At 41.8% G+C, this 17,227-nt stretch overlaps 1 protein-coding gene across 3 annotated transcripts in view; it reads left to right on the top strand.

The window, feature by feature from the left end:
- stab2 (stabilin 2) overlaps positions 1 to 17,227 on the top strand; it is a 292,259-nt gene that overhangs the window by 179,482 nt on the left and 95,550 nt on the right. For all 3 annotated transcript variants that reach the window (XM_059977629.1, XM_059977628.1, XM_059977630.1), the window contains exons 25-30: positions 1,309 to 1,464; positions 5,828 to 5,923; positions 8,691 to 8,786; positions 10,852 to 10,899; positions 12,207 to 12,343; positions 14,323 to 14,434. In XM_059977629.1, the coding sequence (XP_059833612.1) occupies positions 1,309 to 1,464; positions 5,828 to 5,923; positions 8,691 to 8,786; positions 10,852 to 10,899; positions 12,207 to 12,343; positions 14,323 to 14,434 (645 nt within the window). The remainder of the gene's footprint in view (positions 1 to 1,308; positions 1,465 to 5,827; positions 5,924 to 8,690; positions 8,787 to 10,851; positions 10,900 to 12,206; positions 12,344 to 14,322; positions 14,435 to 17,227) is intronic.

Here is a 17,227-nt window from a genome sequence, read left to right as displayed (position 1 = left end):
CTAATAGCGTTAAATGGACCTGTTTATAAACACAAGAGACTGCAGAAGCTGGAAATACCACAAAATGGAGGAACTCAGCAGATCATCTATGAATGGGAATAAGCAGTTGAGATTTCAGGTCTGAAGGCAAGCATGCCTTGTGCCACCTACACCGTCCTACTTATCTGCGTTTTCACTTTCACCCCAAGGTGTCTCTATTCATCAACGTTCCCGAACGCCTTTCTCAGCCTGGCAATTCCTCCCCATAGGTGCTGCCTGACCTGCTGAGTTCCTCCACTGCTTTGTGTGTGTTCCTCCGGATTTCCAACATCTCACAATCCTTTTTATTTACGTTTTACTGTATCCATCCAACGCGCATTTGACTCATCGTGGTGGCATGGTAGCGTAGCAGTTAGCCTAACATATTACAGCACCAGCAACCCAGTTTCAATACCTGCCACTGTCATTATCCCCGTGACTCCACCCGTTTCCTCTGGCTGCTCCAGTTTCCTCCCACATTCCAAAGCCCGGACTTCAGTCATAGCAAAAAATATATAAGAGCAAGGAGATAATGCTGAGCCTTTATAAGACACTAGTCAGGCCACACTTGAAGTATTGTCAACAGCTTTGGGCCCCAAATGTCAGAAAGAATGTGTTGTCATTGGAGAGAGTCCAGAGGAGGTTTACAAAGATGACTCTGGGAATGAAGGGGTTAGCATATGAGGAGTGTTTGCCAGCTTTGTGCCTGTACTCATTGGAATGTAGAAGAATGTGGGTGAGTGGGATCTCATTGAAACCTACCAGATGTTGAAAGGACTGGATAGGGTGGATGTGAAGAGGATGTTTCCTATGGTGGGGGTGTTCAGAACTAGAGGGCACAGCCTCAAAATTGAGGGGTGACCTTTTAGAACAGAGGTGAGGAGCAATTTTTTTAGCCAGAGAGTAGATCTATGTAAATCTATGGAACGTCCTCCCACAGACTGGGGTGAGGCCAAGTCCATGGGTATATTTAAGGCGGAAGTTGATCATTACCTGATCCAACAGGGCATCAAAGGGTATGGCAAGAAGGCAGGTGTGTGGGTTGAGTGGGATCCGGGATCAACCGTGATGGAATGATGGAGCAGACTCGATGGGCTGAATGGCCTAATTCTGCTCCTATATCTTATGGTCTTAGGGAGTAGATACATCATACATCCGACGTACTAATAGACCATTCTACCAACTTGTCCACAAAAGTATTTATACCCCACTCAATCTTCCTACTTCACTCTTTTGTTTTAAATGCATGGCCATCAGTGTGTTAATTTTCCCTGTGTGATTCATCGGTAGGCGGAATGCATTCTGATGGGAAGGGGGACATTCAGGTGCCAGTGTCTGCCTGGATGGACTGGAGATGGGGAAGACTGCGTTGAAATCAATGACTGTCTAACAGGCCAAGGCGGGTGCCACACCGATGCAAACTGCATCTACTTGGGACCAGGGCAGGTAAGTGTAAATGGCTACTTTCATCGTCAACTGTCAGATGAGGATGTGTTTTGTTCCTCAGTTGTCATTCGTGTTTCTGTTATCAGGAAGCATGCTTCTGAGTCAGAAGGGTTCTGAAAATAAGGTAAAAAGCAAGGCTGTGACCATCACCTCAATGTTATGCGACCCTATCACAACTCTGGAGCAATAGCTAAACTATACTATAAATGATCTTGAGAATTACTTAATACAGGCAGACGGAGTTCAACCCAGATAACTGTGAGGTGGTTCATTTTGGTAGGTCAAATATGATGGCAGAATATAGCATTAATGGTAAGACTCTTGGCAATGTGGAGGGTCACAGGGAACTTGGGATCCGAGTCCATAGGATACTCAAAGCAGCTGGGCAGGTGGACTCTGTGGTTAAGAAGGCATAAGGTGTATTGGCCTTCATCAATCGTGGGATTGTATTTAGGAGTCAAGAGGTAATGTTGCAGCTATATAGGACCCTGGTCAGACCCCACTTGGAGTACTGTGCTCAGTTCTGGTCGCCTCACTACAGGAAGGATGTGGAAACCATAGAAAGGGTGCAGAGGAGATTTACAACGATGTTGCCTGGATTGGGGAGTATGCCTTATGAGAATAGGTTGAGTGAACTTGGCCTTATCTCCTTGGAGTGATGGAGGATGAGAGGTGACCTGATAGACAATGATGTGTAAGATGATGAGAGGCATTGATCGTGTGGATAGTCAGAGGCTTTTTCCCAGGGCTGAAATGGCTAGTATGAGAGGGCACAGTTTTAAGGTGCTTGGAAGTAGGTACAGAGGAGATGTCAGGGGTAAGTTATTTTATGCAGAGAATGATGAGTGTGTGGAATGGGCTGCCAGTGACAGAGGTGGAGGTGGATATGATAGGGCGATAGGGTCTTTTAAGATACTCCTGGACAGGTATATAGAGCTTAGAAAAATAGAGGGCTATGGGTAGCCCTAGGTAATTTCTCAGGTAAAGACAGGTTCGGCACAGCTTTGTGGGCCGAAGGGCCTGTATTGCACTGTAGGTTTTTTATGTTTCTATGTTTGTATAAACAACTGAGTAAGTAGTACAAAATAAAAACAAAAAGTAGTGAGAGAGTGTTCATGGGTTCACTGTCTGTTCAGATATCTGATGATGGAGGGGAAGAAGGTGATACTAAATTGATGAGCCCATGTCTTCTGGCTCCTGTACCTCCTCTCTGATGGTAATCATGAGTAGAGAGCATGTCCTGGCTAGTTAGGGTCCTTAATGATAGATGCTGCCTTTCTGAGGCATTGCCTTTTGAAGATGTCCTTGGTGGTGGGTTAGCTGGTGCCAGTAATGCAGATGGCTGAGTTTACAACCCTCTGCCGATTTGTCCAACCCTGTGCAATGGAGCCTCAATATCAGATGGTGATGCAACTAGTTAGAATGCTCTCTGTACTACATCTGGAGAAATCTGGTGATGTACCAAATACTCAGCAGGTCAGACAGCATCTGTGGGGAGAGAAGGAGTTCATGTTTAAGTTCAACACTTTCAAAATGTTGGAGGACCTAAGCAAATCAGGTAGCATCTATGGAGGGGAATAAACAGTTGACATTTCAAACCGAGACCCTTCATTCGGACTCCTGATCAGAATTCCCAATGAAGGGTCTCAGCCCAAAACATAGACTGGTTACTCCCCTCCATGGCTGCTATCAGACTTGCTGAGTTCCTTGCTTTGAGTGCATTTCTTAAAATTTCCAGCATTTGCCAAATCTCTTGCAATTATAATGTTTCAGATCACAGCCTTTCATCAGAACATGGAAAGTTAAATCTGTCTCTCTAACTTTTCCCATTTCTGATGAAAGGTTAATCCTGAAATGTTAACTCTGTTTCGCTCTCCACAGCTGCTGCCTGACTTGCTGAGTGTTTCCAATAGTCTGTAATTTACTTCAGATTCACAGCAGCTGCAGGATTTTGCTTTTGGGGCCCAATGAGTTGACTTTGAAATAAACATTAAAAAGAAATCACTAGAATCAGTTTTAATGAATGTTATTCCTGGTTCATGGGACAACTGTTGGCAACTATTTAGTAATTGCTGATGGGTTTATAATTGTCAGGTGTATTGAGATACAGTGAAAACCTTTTGTTTGCGGGCCATCCAGGCAGACCATCCATAAATACTTTGAGAAGTATCAGAATCAGGTTTATTATCACCGGCACGTGTCGTGAAATTTGTTAACTTAGCAGCAGCAGTTCAATGCAATCCATAACCTAGCAGAGAGAAAAATAATAATAATAAATAAACAAATAAATCAATTACATATATTGAAAACACAAACACAAGGAAATCTGCAGATGCTGGAAATTCAAGGTTCACACACAAAATGCTGGTGGAACGCAGCAGGCCAGGCAGCATCTATAAGGAAGAGGCATTGTCAACGTTTCGGGCCAAGATCCTTCGACAGGACTAACTGAAAGAAAAGAGAGTAAGAGATTTGAAAGTGGGAGGGGGAGATCCGAAATGATAGGAGAAGACCGGAGGGTGAGGGGTGAAGCTGACAGCTGGAAAGGTGATTGGCAAAAGGGATACAGAGCTGGAGAAGGGAAAGGATCATGGGACAGGAGGCCGTGGGAGAAAGGAAGAGGAGGGGAGCACCAGAGGGAGATGGAGAGCAAGCAAGGAGTGATTGTGAGAGGGGCAGAGAGAGAGAGAAAAAAGGGGGAGGAATAAATAAATAAATTAATAGATAGATAGATAGATAGATAGATAGATAGATAGATAGATAGATAGATAGATAAATTAATTAATTAATTAATAAGGGATGGGGTAAAGGGGGTAATAAATAAATAAATCAGGGATGGGGTAAGAAGGGGAGGAGGGACATTAACGGAAGTTAGAGAAAGCAATGTTCAATCTTCATAGGGGGATCAGAAGTGGAGAGAGTGAGTAGCTTCAAGTTCCTGGGTTTCAAGGTCACTGAGGATCTAACCTGGTCCCAACATATCGATGTAGTCAATGTTCACATATATTGAATACATTTTTTAAAGTGTGCAAAAACAACAATACTGTATTTTTTTTTAAACTGAGGTAGCGACCAAAGCTTCAATGTCCATTTAAGAATCAGATGGCAGAGGGGAAGAAGCTGTTCCTGAATCACTGAGTGTGTGCCTTCAGGCTTCTGTACCTCCTACCTGATGGTAACAGTGAGAAAAGGGCATGCCCTGGGTGCTGGAGGTCCTTAATAATGGACACTGCCTTTCTGAGACACCGCTCCCTGAAGATGTCCTGGGTATATTGTGGCTTAGTGCCAAAGATGGAGCTGACTAGATTTACAACCTTCTGCAGCTTCTTTTGGTCCTGTGCAGTAGCCCCTCCATACCAGACAATGATGCAGTCTGTCAGAATGCTCTCCACAGTACAACTATAGAAACTTTTGAGTGTATTTGTTGACATGCCAAATCTCTTCAAACTCCTAATAAAGTATAGCCACTGCCTTTCCTTTTTTATGACTACATCGATATGTTGGGACCAGGTTAGATCCTCAGAGATCTTGACACAGGAACTTGAAGCTGCTCACTCTCTCCACTTCTGATCCCTCGGTGAGGATTGGTATGTGTTCCTGCGTGTTACCCTTCCTGAAGTCCACAATCAGCCCTTTCATTTTATTGGCGAAACTTACTAAGTTTACAAGAAAAAACAATAACAGAATGCAGAATGTAGGGTTACAGCTACAGAGAAAGTGGACAGAAAAAGTACAAGGCTCATAACAACATATACTGAGAAGTTAAAAGTTCATATCAGTAGTCAATCCAAGAAATCTTACACAACAGGGTAGAAGTTGTCCTTGAGCCTGGTGGTACGTGTGGTGAACTGTGTGCCTGTCTGGACACGCCCCCTGCTGACTGCTCCTGTGGCTCCTCCCACAGACCCCTGTATAAAGGCGATTGAGGCCTGAGCCCGGCCTCTCATTCTCCAGGATGTAGTATGGTGGTCAACCACTGCTTGTTCCTTCTTCCAGTCAATAAAAGCTGATATCTCGCCTTTACATCTCAGAGAGAGTTATTGATGGTGCATCAGTACATATTCCCAAACTTTTAGATGTACTTACCTTACCTGATAGAAGGGAGGAGAAGAGAGAATGATAAGGTGCAGGAGGGATCCTTGATAATGTTGGCTGCTTTCCTAAAGCAACAGGAAGTATAGACAGGGACATGAAAGGGGAGTTTGGTTTTCATGATGGAATTGGCTGTGTTCACAACTTTCTTGTGGTCTCAGGCAGAGCTTATCAAGCTGTGATGCATCTGTATAGACTGCTTTCAAAGTTGGTGAGGGGTCATTAGAAACATGTGCATTTTCAATTATAGCAAGCATTTCTATACCAACAGAATAGGTGTGAGTGTAAGAAGGGTTTCCGTGGCAATGGCCTAGAATGCGAAACCATAAACCCGTGCCTGGAGGACAACGGAGGGTGCCATTATCTGGTGAGTTGCTCTGAATTCAAAGTTCAACAAAGCACAAAGTTCAAAGTAAATTTAATATTAAACTACATATTCATCACTATATACTACCCTGAGATTCAATTTCCTGCAAGCATTTAAAGTAATACAGGGAAATATAATAGAATCAATGAAAAACTACACACAAAGCCTGGAAAGTAACCTGCATTGAAAGTTCAAGTTACATTTATTATCAAAGTATGCATACATTATACAACTTTGAGATTTGTCTTCTCATAGGCAGCCACAAAACAAGCGTGCAAAAGAAGATAAATCATGCAAATAAAAAAATACTGAGAACACTCTTTGTAGAGTCCTTGAAAGTGAGTCCATAGGTTGTGGAATCAGTTCAGAGTTGAGGTTATTCCCACTGGTTCAAGAGCCTGATTGTTAAGGAGTAATAACAATTCCTGAACATGATAGTGTGGGACCTAAGGCTCCTGTACCTCCTTCCCAATGAAAGCATGGCCTCTTCTTGCTGAATTTGAGTCTTGTGAGACTGGTTCACAAACCAGGGTATCCTTTGGTGCCCACAATTCCCAGAACTATAGATTCTGTGCCAGAAGTTACAAGAATACAATGTTATTCAATAGACCAAACTACAACTACATACTAACTTTGCAAGGATCTTTTCCTCATGTGACATTGTCCTTTTCTGGAGCAAAAGACCAGAGCACCCATTTCTGAGTTACCTTGAGAGCAATTCTCCATTGTCCTTTGGTGGCTTCTGACCTGTGATAATCTTTCTGAATGAAGATCTAGGCTCTGCAGTGGCCAATCCAGAGATATTCAGTTGAAGAATAGGCAGACGTTTCTTTTTTGATGTCTTAACAATCATATAACATCCATGCCAGGACCAGCAGACTCAAAAACAGTTACTTTCCCCAAGCAGTAAGGCTGATCAGCACTACTTTATCATTTCCTATCAACCACCTTATGTACAGACACACCATCAACCTATATGTATATATATATAAGCAATCTTACCTATTAATTGTGGTTTAAAAAATATTATTGTGTCCTGAACTTTAATGTTTTTTTTTCTGTATATGCTGCATCAGATCTGGAGTTACAATATTTAATTCCCCTTTACACTTGTGTACTGAAAATGGCAATAAACATTGAACAATCTTAAATAACCTTACAGAATCTTAAGTGTGCAAACAAGAGAAGTGGGAATACCATAAGATGATAAGGCATGGGAACAAAATTTGGCCATTCAGCCAATCGAGTCTTCTCTGCCATTCCATCATGGCTGATTTATTATCCCTGTCAACCCTAACCTTCCACCTTCTCCCTGTAACCTTTGACATCCTGACTAATCAAGAAACTATTACCCTCTGCTGGAAATATCCCCAATGACTTGGCCCTCACATCCATCTATGGCAATGAACTTCACAGATTCACCACTCTCTGACTAAGGAAATTCTGCCTCGTCTCTATCCTAAGTGGACATCTCTAGATGGCTGTGCCCACTGGTCCTAGATTCCCCCACTATAGGAAACATCCTCACCACTTCAGTTCTATCTAGCCCATTCCTATCTGTCCTACATTTAACCCCCCCACTCTTCTCATTTATGTCCTTCACCTATAGTGAGGGGTTCACTATGAACCCTCTCATAGTTGGACCAAAGATTACAAGTTTAAGATTGGTGTCGGTTCTTTTGCCTTTACCACGAAAATGCAAAGGTATTTTCAAAGCTATTATTGAAATTAATCCAATTCAGGCCCCTGTCCTGCAAGCTTCTTCTTGCTTATCTGCGATATTTGAGTGTCGAAGGCAAGGCCAAAGCTTATTAATATCCCAGGAAGGGTGGGTGTGATCCATCTTCTTCAGCCACTCTACATGCTGAAGATACTCATGCAATGTTGAGAAGGAAATTCCAATATTTAGGTCCAGCCACCATCAAGAAATTATCAATACAGGTGCAAGTTAGGGTACTTCAATGGAACATGAAGTTTCCACGTACAGTATCTGCTGCCACTATCCTTTCTAGAACTAGAGGTTGCTAGCTTAGGAAAAAAGGTCAACAGGAAACATAATGTTTGAAAATGTTTAACATCGTACTTAGAAATCCACACCATCCACTACATCATTTGGCAGAGAACCCCTCATATTTCCAAATGACTTGATTAAGCCTGTTTAGTGGGGAACAATCCTTTTACTTTGAGATTTCAAGTCGAGTTGAGTTTGACAGAAAATCCTGGCAGTTCTAGACAATGTCTGCATGCCACCTTGGCTGAACAAAGGAGCACTTTCAGTCATGGACTAAGACAACTGCAGTGCTCCACAGAGCACTGTATGAGGTCGTTCTTACCTTCAGCCATCAGGTCAACCTATCGCCTGAGAAGTAATGATCCCTTCCTGTTAAACTGTTTGAGGTAACTTATTTTTATTCTTTCTACTTGTAATATTTATATCTGTTCACTTCTAATACTACCATGACACTGTAATTTCCTCTGGGAGCAATGAAGTATCTATCTATCTATCTATCTATCTATCTATCTACCTTTATTGTCATGTGCACAAATACATGGAGGTACAGGCACAGCGAAAGTCTTGTTTAATTGATCATCCATAATATTCCCCCACTTAACTCTCTGCACTCTGTTTCATGTCCTAGGCTAACCTTAATTTCAAAGGTCTGACCTGAAAAAAAGACAGATAAAGTCCGACAGATAAAAATGATGCTGTATAAAATATCTAATATTTAACCACTGATTCAATGAACTGATTCAAATATGTTGGCAGGCAACTTGTTCATACGTGTCTCCAGGGATTAGAAGTTGCAGCTGTCAGCAAGGTTATGAAGGAGATGGTGAGATATGCTTTGGAAATGCAATTATGGTAAGCAAGTTATAAAGGCTTTTGATTCATTCAAGAAAACATCCAAAAATGTTCTCTAGAAGCTCATGCTGATATTACATCTACTGAGTTTAGCTCTCCATCAGTGGCGACACTCTCTCCTCTGAGTCACAAAACTAGGAAGGTCCTTGCACGCAAGTCTAGGTTGGCATTCTTGTATGGAACTGAGGAACTGTTGCAGCACTGGGGTTGCAAATGAGACTTTAAGCTGTATCAGTGTCTCCCTTATTCACTCTCTAATAGTTTGAAAGCAAAGACACTTCATTGATGAAATATCTTACAGAGGCTGCAGAAATATTGCATTTATATTTCAAACTGGCCTTCTTCCGAAATGTTCCACACCAAACCCTATAATTGGTAGTTGGTTTATTATCAACAGATCTCCCTCAGGTTCTCCTTAAATATTTCACCTTTCACCCTTAACCTATGACCTCTAGTTCTAGTCGTGACTAACCTCAGTGGAAAAAGCCTGCTTGCATTTACCCTATCTATACCCCAAGATACACTGAAAATCTTTTGTTTTCTCCACACCAGAGTAGTTAGTCATATGATACAACTCTTAAAGGGTAGCGGTATGAAGGGAGCAATTATGTCATATTATGTGTGATGGAGAGAGATTACAGTGAGTGGTAGATCAGATGTGCATGGAAGGTCCAACAGTATTATTTCTTCTGAACAATACTTACCCATCAAAAATTGTTTCTCTATTCTCTTAGATTATAACAGTGACCAAACTTCAAAGCATACTCCACTGGCCCCAGAGTGTTTTCAGTTAGTATGAAGGATTACGTTAAAAATGCAAGTCTAATTAAATATTTGGTTTGAGTGAATCTTTTAAAACAAGTAACTTATTGAAAACACCATCTTGGGTCTTAACCTTTATGAGAATGATATTGGGTTCTACTGATTTGCAAGTATTATTGCTTTAGGATTTTTGTTCAGCTCAGTCACCCCACCATAACTTTCTCAAATCTACACCATTCCTCCCTGAGTGACTCAGATAGTCCACTTGCTTTGTGAAAGTGTTAAAATTGAGCTCTGAGCCCCAACTAATTGATCTGTCAATAGAATCATTGAGTTATAGGGTTACAGGGCCCTTATGGACTTCCGATCAACCAGCGGCTTCAATCTGGACCTTTGCCTAGATGTGCCACACGAATGAGTTTCCGTTTCATTTTCCAGTGCTACTCCCTCATCCCTCCATTTTCGTACTGTTCAGAAATCCATCGGTCTCTATGTTGGATGGACTTGATGACTGAGCATCCACGTAGTGAAACCCACCTATTTACCAATTCCGAGTGAAGACGTTTCTCCCCATTTCCATCCTTAGTGACCCAACCCCCATCCAGGTACTTGTCTGTAAACTCTTCAGCTAAAAGAAATGTGTACATTTACAGGGTCTACCCAATTGTCAGCAAAACCAGCTTCTATTGCTCATGGCTATGTCTAGATTAGCACAAGTGATGGTTTGATGGCCAATACAGTCTCAATGGGCAGAAGGGCCTCTTTCTCTGTGAGTCACTAAGGTGAATAATAAAACTGGGGAAGATGATTGCAGTGAAACTGCATTTTATGAAACTGCATTTTATCTTAAGGTGGAAATGATAGCCACTGATATGACTGTAACATCAGTTTCAGAATCAGGTTAATTATCTCTAGCGCAGGGTTGCCAGCCCAGGGTCCACAGACCACTGAGTTAACGATAGGGGTTCATGGCATTAAAATGGTACGGAACCCCTGCACAAGCATATACCATGAAATTTGTTGTTTTGCAGCAATACATAAAACTATACTATGAGTGAAGAAATATGTATTAAAATTTTAAATAAGTAGTGCAAAACATCAGGGAGTGTCCATGGGTTCATTATCCATTCAGAAAGTGGAGGGCAGTGGGGAAGAAGCTGATCGAAAAGCAGATTCTCGTACCTGCTCTCTTATGGTTGTAATGAGAACTGGCATGGCCACCACAGTACCGAAGTGTGGGAGATAAGTAACTCATTATTCAGTAATTGGAAAGGTATCAGACTGTCTTCTCTTTACCTTCCAGGCTCTATCCTACATCCCAGAAGCTGCAGAATTTCTCAAGTGGGTCAATGTAAGTTCATCAATTTAATCAGAACTGTTTTTGTTTCTGTTAATGGAAACAATGAAAGAGCCTTGCCTCATTCACGTGGTGGTCATTGAGTGTATGTTTATGGTCTTCTGCGGCTGTAGCCCATCCACTTCAACGTGTTGTGCATTTAGAGATGCTCTTCTGCACATCTCTGTTGTAAAGTGTGGTTATTTGAGTTCCTGTTGCCTTCCTGTCAGCTTGAATCAGTCTGCCCATTCTCCTCTGATCTCTCTCATTGACAAGGTGTTTTCACCCACAAAACTGCTGCTCACTGGATTTTTTTTAAATTTTTCATACCATGCTCTGTAAACTCTTGAGGCTGTTGTGCATGAAAATCCCAGGAGATCAGCAGTTTCTGAGATACTCAAACCATCTCATCTGGCACCAACAATCTTACCACTGTCAAAGTCATTTAGATCATATTTCTTCCTCATTCTGATGCTTGGTCTGAACAGCAACTGAAACTCTTGACCATGTCTACGTGCTTTTACGCATTGAGGTGCTGCCACATGACTAGCTGACTAGATAGCTGCATTAATGAGCGGGTGTACCAGTGTACCTAATAAAGTGGCCACTGTGAACATACAATGAAATGCATCATTTAAATCAACAACCAATAATTTGAAGGCAGCCTGCGAGTGCAGCCATGCTTCCAGTTGCAACATAGCATGCTCCTAACTTGCTAACCCTAGCCCATTTGTTTTTGGAATGTGGCTGGAAAGCAGAGAACCTAGAACCTTCACCACTGTCCTGCTAATGCAAGCATACGTGTCCCTGGGAACCTGTACCTCAATTCCAGATGCAGTCTCACCACAGCCCCAAACACCTGGAGTAAGATTTCTCCCACGACCGGTATCAACCACATTCCATGGATGATTAAGTAACCGGTATTTAGTAACTGGTAATTGTTGCATGTACCGAGTCACAATGAAAAGTTTTACTTTGCATGCCATCCCGACAGGTCATCCCGTGCATAAATTCACTAGGTAGGACAAGAAAATCTGAATGCAGAATAAAGAGTTACAGTTACTCAGAAAGTGCAGCGCAGGTAGACAATAAGGTGCAAGAGCCACAGTCAGGCAAATTGAGAGATCAAGAGTTTGTCTTCACCATATAAGAATTCTGTACAAGAGTCTTAAAAAATAATTTATCCATCTAACAATGTTGCCTTAACATATCCCTCAGGGGAAGAACAGAAAGGAGTGTGAAATAAAGAGTGTGAAATGATCTATGATCCAAACTCCAACTTAATGAAAAGTCTCATAAAATGGATTTTGTTTTTTTTTCAGAATGCTTCTCAGAACCGCCTTCTGTCAGAAGCTGCAAATGTCACCCTGCTAGTGCCCTCTCAGAAAGCCGTCAGTGGTATGAATAATGACAACAGGATATTTTGGCTCAGAGCCGAACAGCTTCCGAACCTGGTGAAGTGAGTCTCTTTTTCGTTGAGATTAGTTTATTGGTGAACCATATCTGGTCAGTAGTGAGAATGTGGCAGGTACACATGCAGCCAGATTATTGCATGGTGAATCGATCAGGCCTCCTATGCCTAGGAGTCCCTTTCTTTTTGTATGGGCTTTTGAAGTGTGCACATTTTCAGTTCTGCAAGCCCGGTTCGTTGTTCCCAATCTGCACATTGCCCCCTGTGTGCCATGGCTGACGTAACTCATTAAAAACATTTAATCCAGCTACTCGGTTGTCATTTTAGCTCCGTGCATACGTGACAGTTGGATCACACAAAGCTCTGATAGGAGCTGACACACACATTGAACACCTCAACTTCTGTCTTAGTGTGAGTTCAAGAGTCCTCTGCAGCCCAGAGTGACCCTGCCTTCACATTAATAAACCTCACCATACACCTCCTCAATTTCCTTCCTCGTTCTTGAATCGGTTCACTCCCGGAAATAATTCCTCTGGAATTTTTTGATGTGGAAATTGGCAATTGATTTATTATAGTCAAATGATGTGTGGTGGTTGCCATGACGCTTTACTGCACCAGTGATCCGGGTTCAATTCTTGCTGCTGTCTGTAAGGAGTTTCTACATTCTCTCCATGACTGCAGGGTTTTCCTCTAGATAATCTGGTTTCCTCCCAAATCCTAAAGATATAGGGGTTAGGGTTAGTAGGTAATGGGGTAGCTCGAGCTTGTAGGGCTGGAAGGACCTGTAACCATGCTGTATCTCTAAATACAACTAAAAACTAAAAAATAATACTGTGAAAGACTGCTTCATGTGCCATCCAGATGATCATCCCATACATAGGTACATTGCAGAATTGCCAAAGGAGAAAAACAAAATGCAGAATAGAGTGTTATAGTTATAGAGAAAGTACGGTGCAAGTAGACAAAGCGAAAAGGCCATCACAAGGTAGGTTAAGAGGTCCAGAATTCACTCTCACTGTATGGAGGGTCTTTTCAGGAGTCAATGGGGTAGAAGCTGTCCTTGAGCCTGCTGGTACATGTGCCCAAGCTTTTGTATCTTCTTCCCAATGGAAGGGATGAGAAGAGAGAATGTCTGGGATGGCTGCAGTCCTTGATTATAGTGGCTGCTTTCCCAAGGTAGTTGGGAGTGTAGACAGAGTCAATGGAGTGAACTCAAGACATCCTGCAGATGTTGGAAACCTTGAGCAATGAACTATGTACTGGCGGAACTCAGCAGATTGGTGGAGGGAAACAAACAGACATTGAGACCTGATGAAGAATCTTGACCCAAAACCTCAACAGTTAATTTCCCTCCATAGAAACTGCCTGACTTGCTGAGTTCCTCCAGCATTTTGTGTGTGTGTTGTCAATAGGGTGTTCTTGTGATGGACCGGGCTGCAATCACAACTTCCTGCAATTTGGACAGAGCAATTTCTGTACCAAGCTGTGATGTATCCTGATAGGATGTTTTCTGTGCAAGAGACCCAAATAATATTAAGAGTAAATTATAAAATATATAAATACAGCAATTATTATGTATAAATAATAATAAAGTAACAATGGAAAATGATAATAAGGGACTCACATGCACCATATAACTCACAATCACCAGATAACATAGGATAGTGATGGAGGTTCAATTGCCTGGCCAGTCTTTCCTTCAAAGCATTCTCATCTACGGAAAGGACGCGGAGAAGCTACAAGTTTCCTCAATCAAAACAGAAATGCTGAAAATGCTCAGCAGGTCAGGCAGCAACTGCAGAGAGAAAAACAGTTAACATCGTGAATCCTGTTTCTCTCTCCACAGATGCTGCCTGACCCATTGAGTGTTTCCAGCATGTTCTGTTTTTACTTGAGGTTTCCAATAGCTGCAGTTTTTGCTACAATGGTATTGTTCCTTTTTCAGTTGTGCCGTGACTGAGTAAGAGAGAGGAGGTTTAATTTATCTGGGCAGAGTTGCATTTTAAAGCATTTTCTTTCTCTCTTAGGTATCATGTGCTAAATGGAGTATACAGTCTTGCGGATCTTCTGAATCTTTCATCTAATTCACTGCCCACAATCCTGCCGGGCAGCTTCTTATCCCTTGTCAACCAGGATGAGGTTAGTGTTGGGAACAGTATCATTAATGAAGTACAGATGATCCCCAGGTTACAGGAAGTTGCATTCCTACAAAACCATCCTTATCTCAATTTTCCATAATGCAAAGCTGTATCATTTTCAGGTGCATCAAGAAATGTGACCTGATAAAAAATAAATTATGTACTTACTTACTTCTCTCTCATTAATTCCATGAGAGTGCATTTTTATTCTGTATGTGGAGTCATAGAGAAGTACAGCACAGGAAAGGCCCTTCAGCCCATCTAGTACATGCCAAACTATTTCAACTGCTTATCCCATCAGTCTGCACCTGGACCATAGCCCTCCTTATCCCAGTCATCCACAAACCTATCCAAATGTTTCAGTATAGAATCACAAGGCCACACTTGGAATATTGTGCTCAGTTCTGGTTGCCTCATTATAGAAAGGATTTAGAGAAGGTGCAGAGATTTACCAGGATGCTGTGTCAATGAGGATAGTTAAGCAAGCTTAGGGCTTTTCTCTTTGGAGCAAAGAAGGATGTGAGGCAACTTGATAGCAGTATGCAAGATGATAAGAGGCATAGATTGAGTGGACAGGCAGAGTTATTTTCCTAGGATGGAAATGGCCAATACGAGGGGGCGTAATTTTAAGGGGTTTGGAGGAAAGCATAGAGGGGATGTCAGAGGTAAATTTTTTTACACAGAGAGTGGTGGGTGCTGGTAGAGGTGGATACAATAGGGAATTTTAAGGGACTCTTAGATAGGCACATAGATGAATGAAAAGTGGAGGGCTATGTGGGAGGGAAGGGTTAGACTGAGCTTAGAGTAGGTTAAAAGGTCAGCAGAACATCTTTTGCCAAAGGGCCTGTATTAAGCTGTTATGTTCTCTGTTCTATGATTTATAAATCATGTAACAATAATTTTCTATAACCCAGAACTTGGTAACACAGTAGATACTTGTACTACTTACTTTACAGAAATGTAAGTTGGTATATTATTATCACATGTACAGTGAATAGCTTACCATGTATAGTGGTTAAACAGATCAAATCATTACACGGTGCATTGAGCCAGAATAAGGTAAAACAATTACAATGCAGAATCAAATGCAACAGCTACTGAACAAGTGCAGTGCCGGTAAACAATAAAGTGCAAAATCATAACAAGGTAGATTGTGAGCTCAAGTGTCTATCTTATCGTACAAGTCAAGTCAAGATGATTTCAACCATAACGACTGAAACAGTACACAGTAAAAATGAAACAACGTTCCTCCAGGACCATGGTGCTACATGAAACAACACAAAATTACACTAGACTACGTGAAACGACACCAAACTACATTAGACTTCAGACCTACACGGGACTACATGGGGTGAACAAAACAGTGCAAGACAGTACAATAATTAATAAACAAGACAATAGGCACAGTAAAGGACAAAATACAATATGATAATAAATGATGTAAATGTAAAGAAGTTCATTCAAGAGTCCGGTAATAGTGTGGTAGAAGCTGCCCTTGAGCCTGGTGGTAAGTGTTTTCAGGCTTTTGTCTCTTCTGCCCGATGGAAAGGGAGAGAAGTGAGAATGTCTAGGGTGGGTGGGGGCTTTGATTATGCTGGTTGCTTTACTGAGGTGAAGAGTCTGAATGCTGTGATATGCTGAGCTGTGTACACAGCTCCCCAGTTTCCAACGTGGTAGGTATGTTCATCCACAGTATTTCAATAGCATTATTGTTATAAAGCAACTTTCTCAGTAAAAACCGTTACTGATGGGGTTGAGTGCAAACCTGATTCTTACCAGCATTCATTACAGGTCTTTCTTGAAGGTTCTCGTTCATTTCTGATCAAGGATCAGAGATGAAATCCAATCACAAACAAGAGTGAATTTGCAGATGCTGGAAATCCGAGCAACACACGCAAAATGCTGGAGGAACTCAGCAGGCCAGGCAGCATCTAGGAAAAGAGTACAGCCGATGTTTCGGGCCGAGACCCTTTGGCAGGATAACCCTTCCTGCTGAGTTTCTCCAGCACTTTGTGTGTGTAGCAAGGAGCAGAGCTGTATGTCAGGCACCATCACATTGTGCTCAGTCTCAGTTAAGCCTGTCATATTTAAGTGAACATTTCTCAGCCTCAGCACTTCCAAAGTGTTTTACAGCCAATGACACACTTAGCAAATAGTGTCAAGTAGGAAACTCAGCAGCCATCTTGTACATAGCAAGATCCCATGTGTGCATTGCGATAATGCTCTAGTTAGTGATGTTGAATGAGGGATTAGAAATTGGCCAGGATTTGAGGGATATGTCCCCAGATCTTCTAGAGAGTGGGATCAAATCATGTCCATCAGGGAAAGTGAGTGGGACACTAGATATACATAGTCATTAAGCACTACAGCACAGAATTAGGCCCTTCGGTCCATCTAGTCTATGCTGAACTATTAGTCGCATTCATGTACTTATTCAAACTTCTCTTAAGTATTGAAATCAAACCCACATCCACCACTTCCAAAGCTTGTTCCACATTCACCACCCTCTGAGCGAAGAAGTTCCCCCTCAAATTCCCCTTAAACTTTTCACTTTCATCCTTAATCCATGACCTTTTGTTCCAGTCTCACCCAACCTCAATAGAAAAGGTCTGCTTGCATTTACCCTATCAAAACCCCTCAAAATTTCATATACCTCTATCAAATTTCCCCTCATTCTTCTAAGGTCCAGGGAATAAAGTCCTAACTTATTCAACCTTTCGCTATAACTCAGGTCCTCAAATCCCAGCAACATGCTTGTAAATTTTCTCTGTACTCTTTTAATTTTATTGATATC

The sequence above is a fragment of the Hypanus sabinus genome, chromosome 8 (assembly GCF_030144855.1).
Source record: "Hypanus sabinus isolate sHypSab1 chromosome 8, sHypSab1.hap1, whole genome shotgun sequence".
NCBI lineage: Eukaryota > Metazoa > Chordata > Chondrichthyes > Myliobatiformes > Dasyatidae > Hypanus > Hypanus sabinus.
Note: the sequence above shows the minus strand (reverse complement) of the source record. Positions and strands in the feature narration are given on the sequence as shown.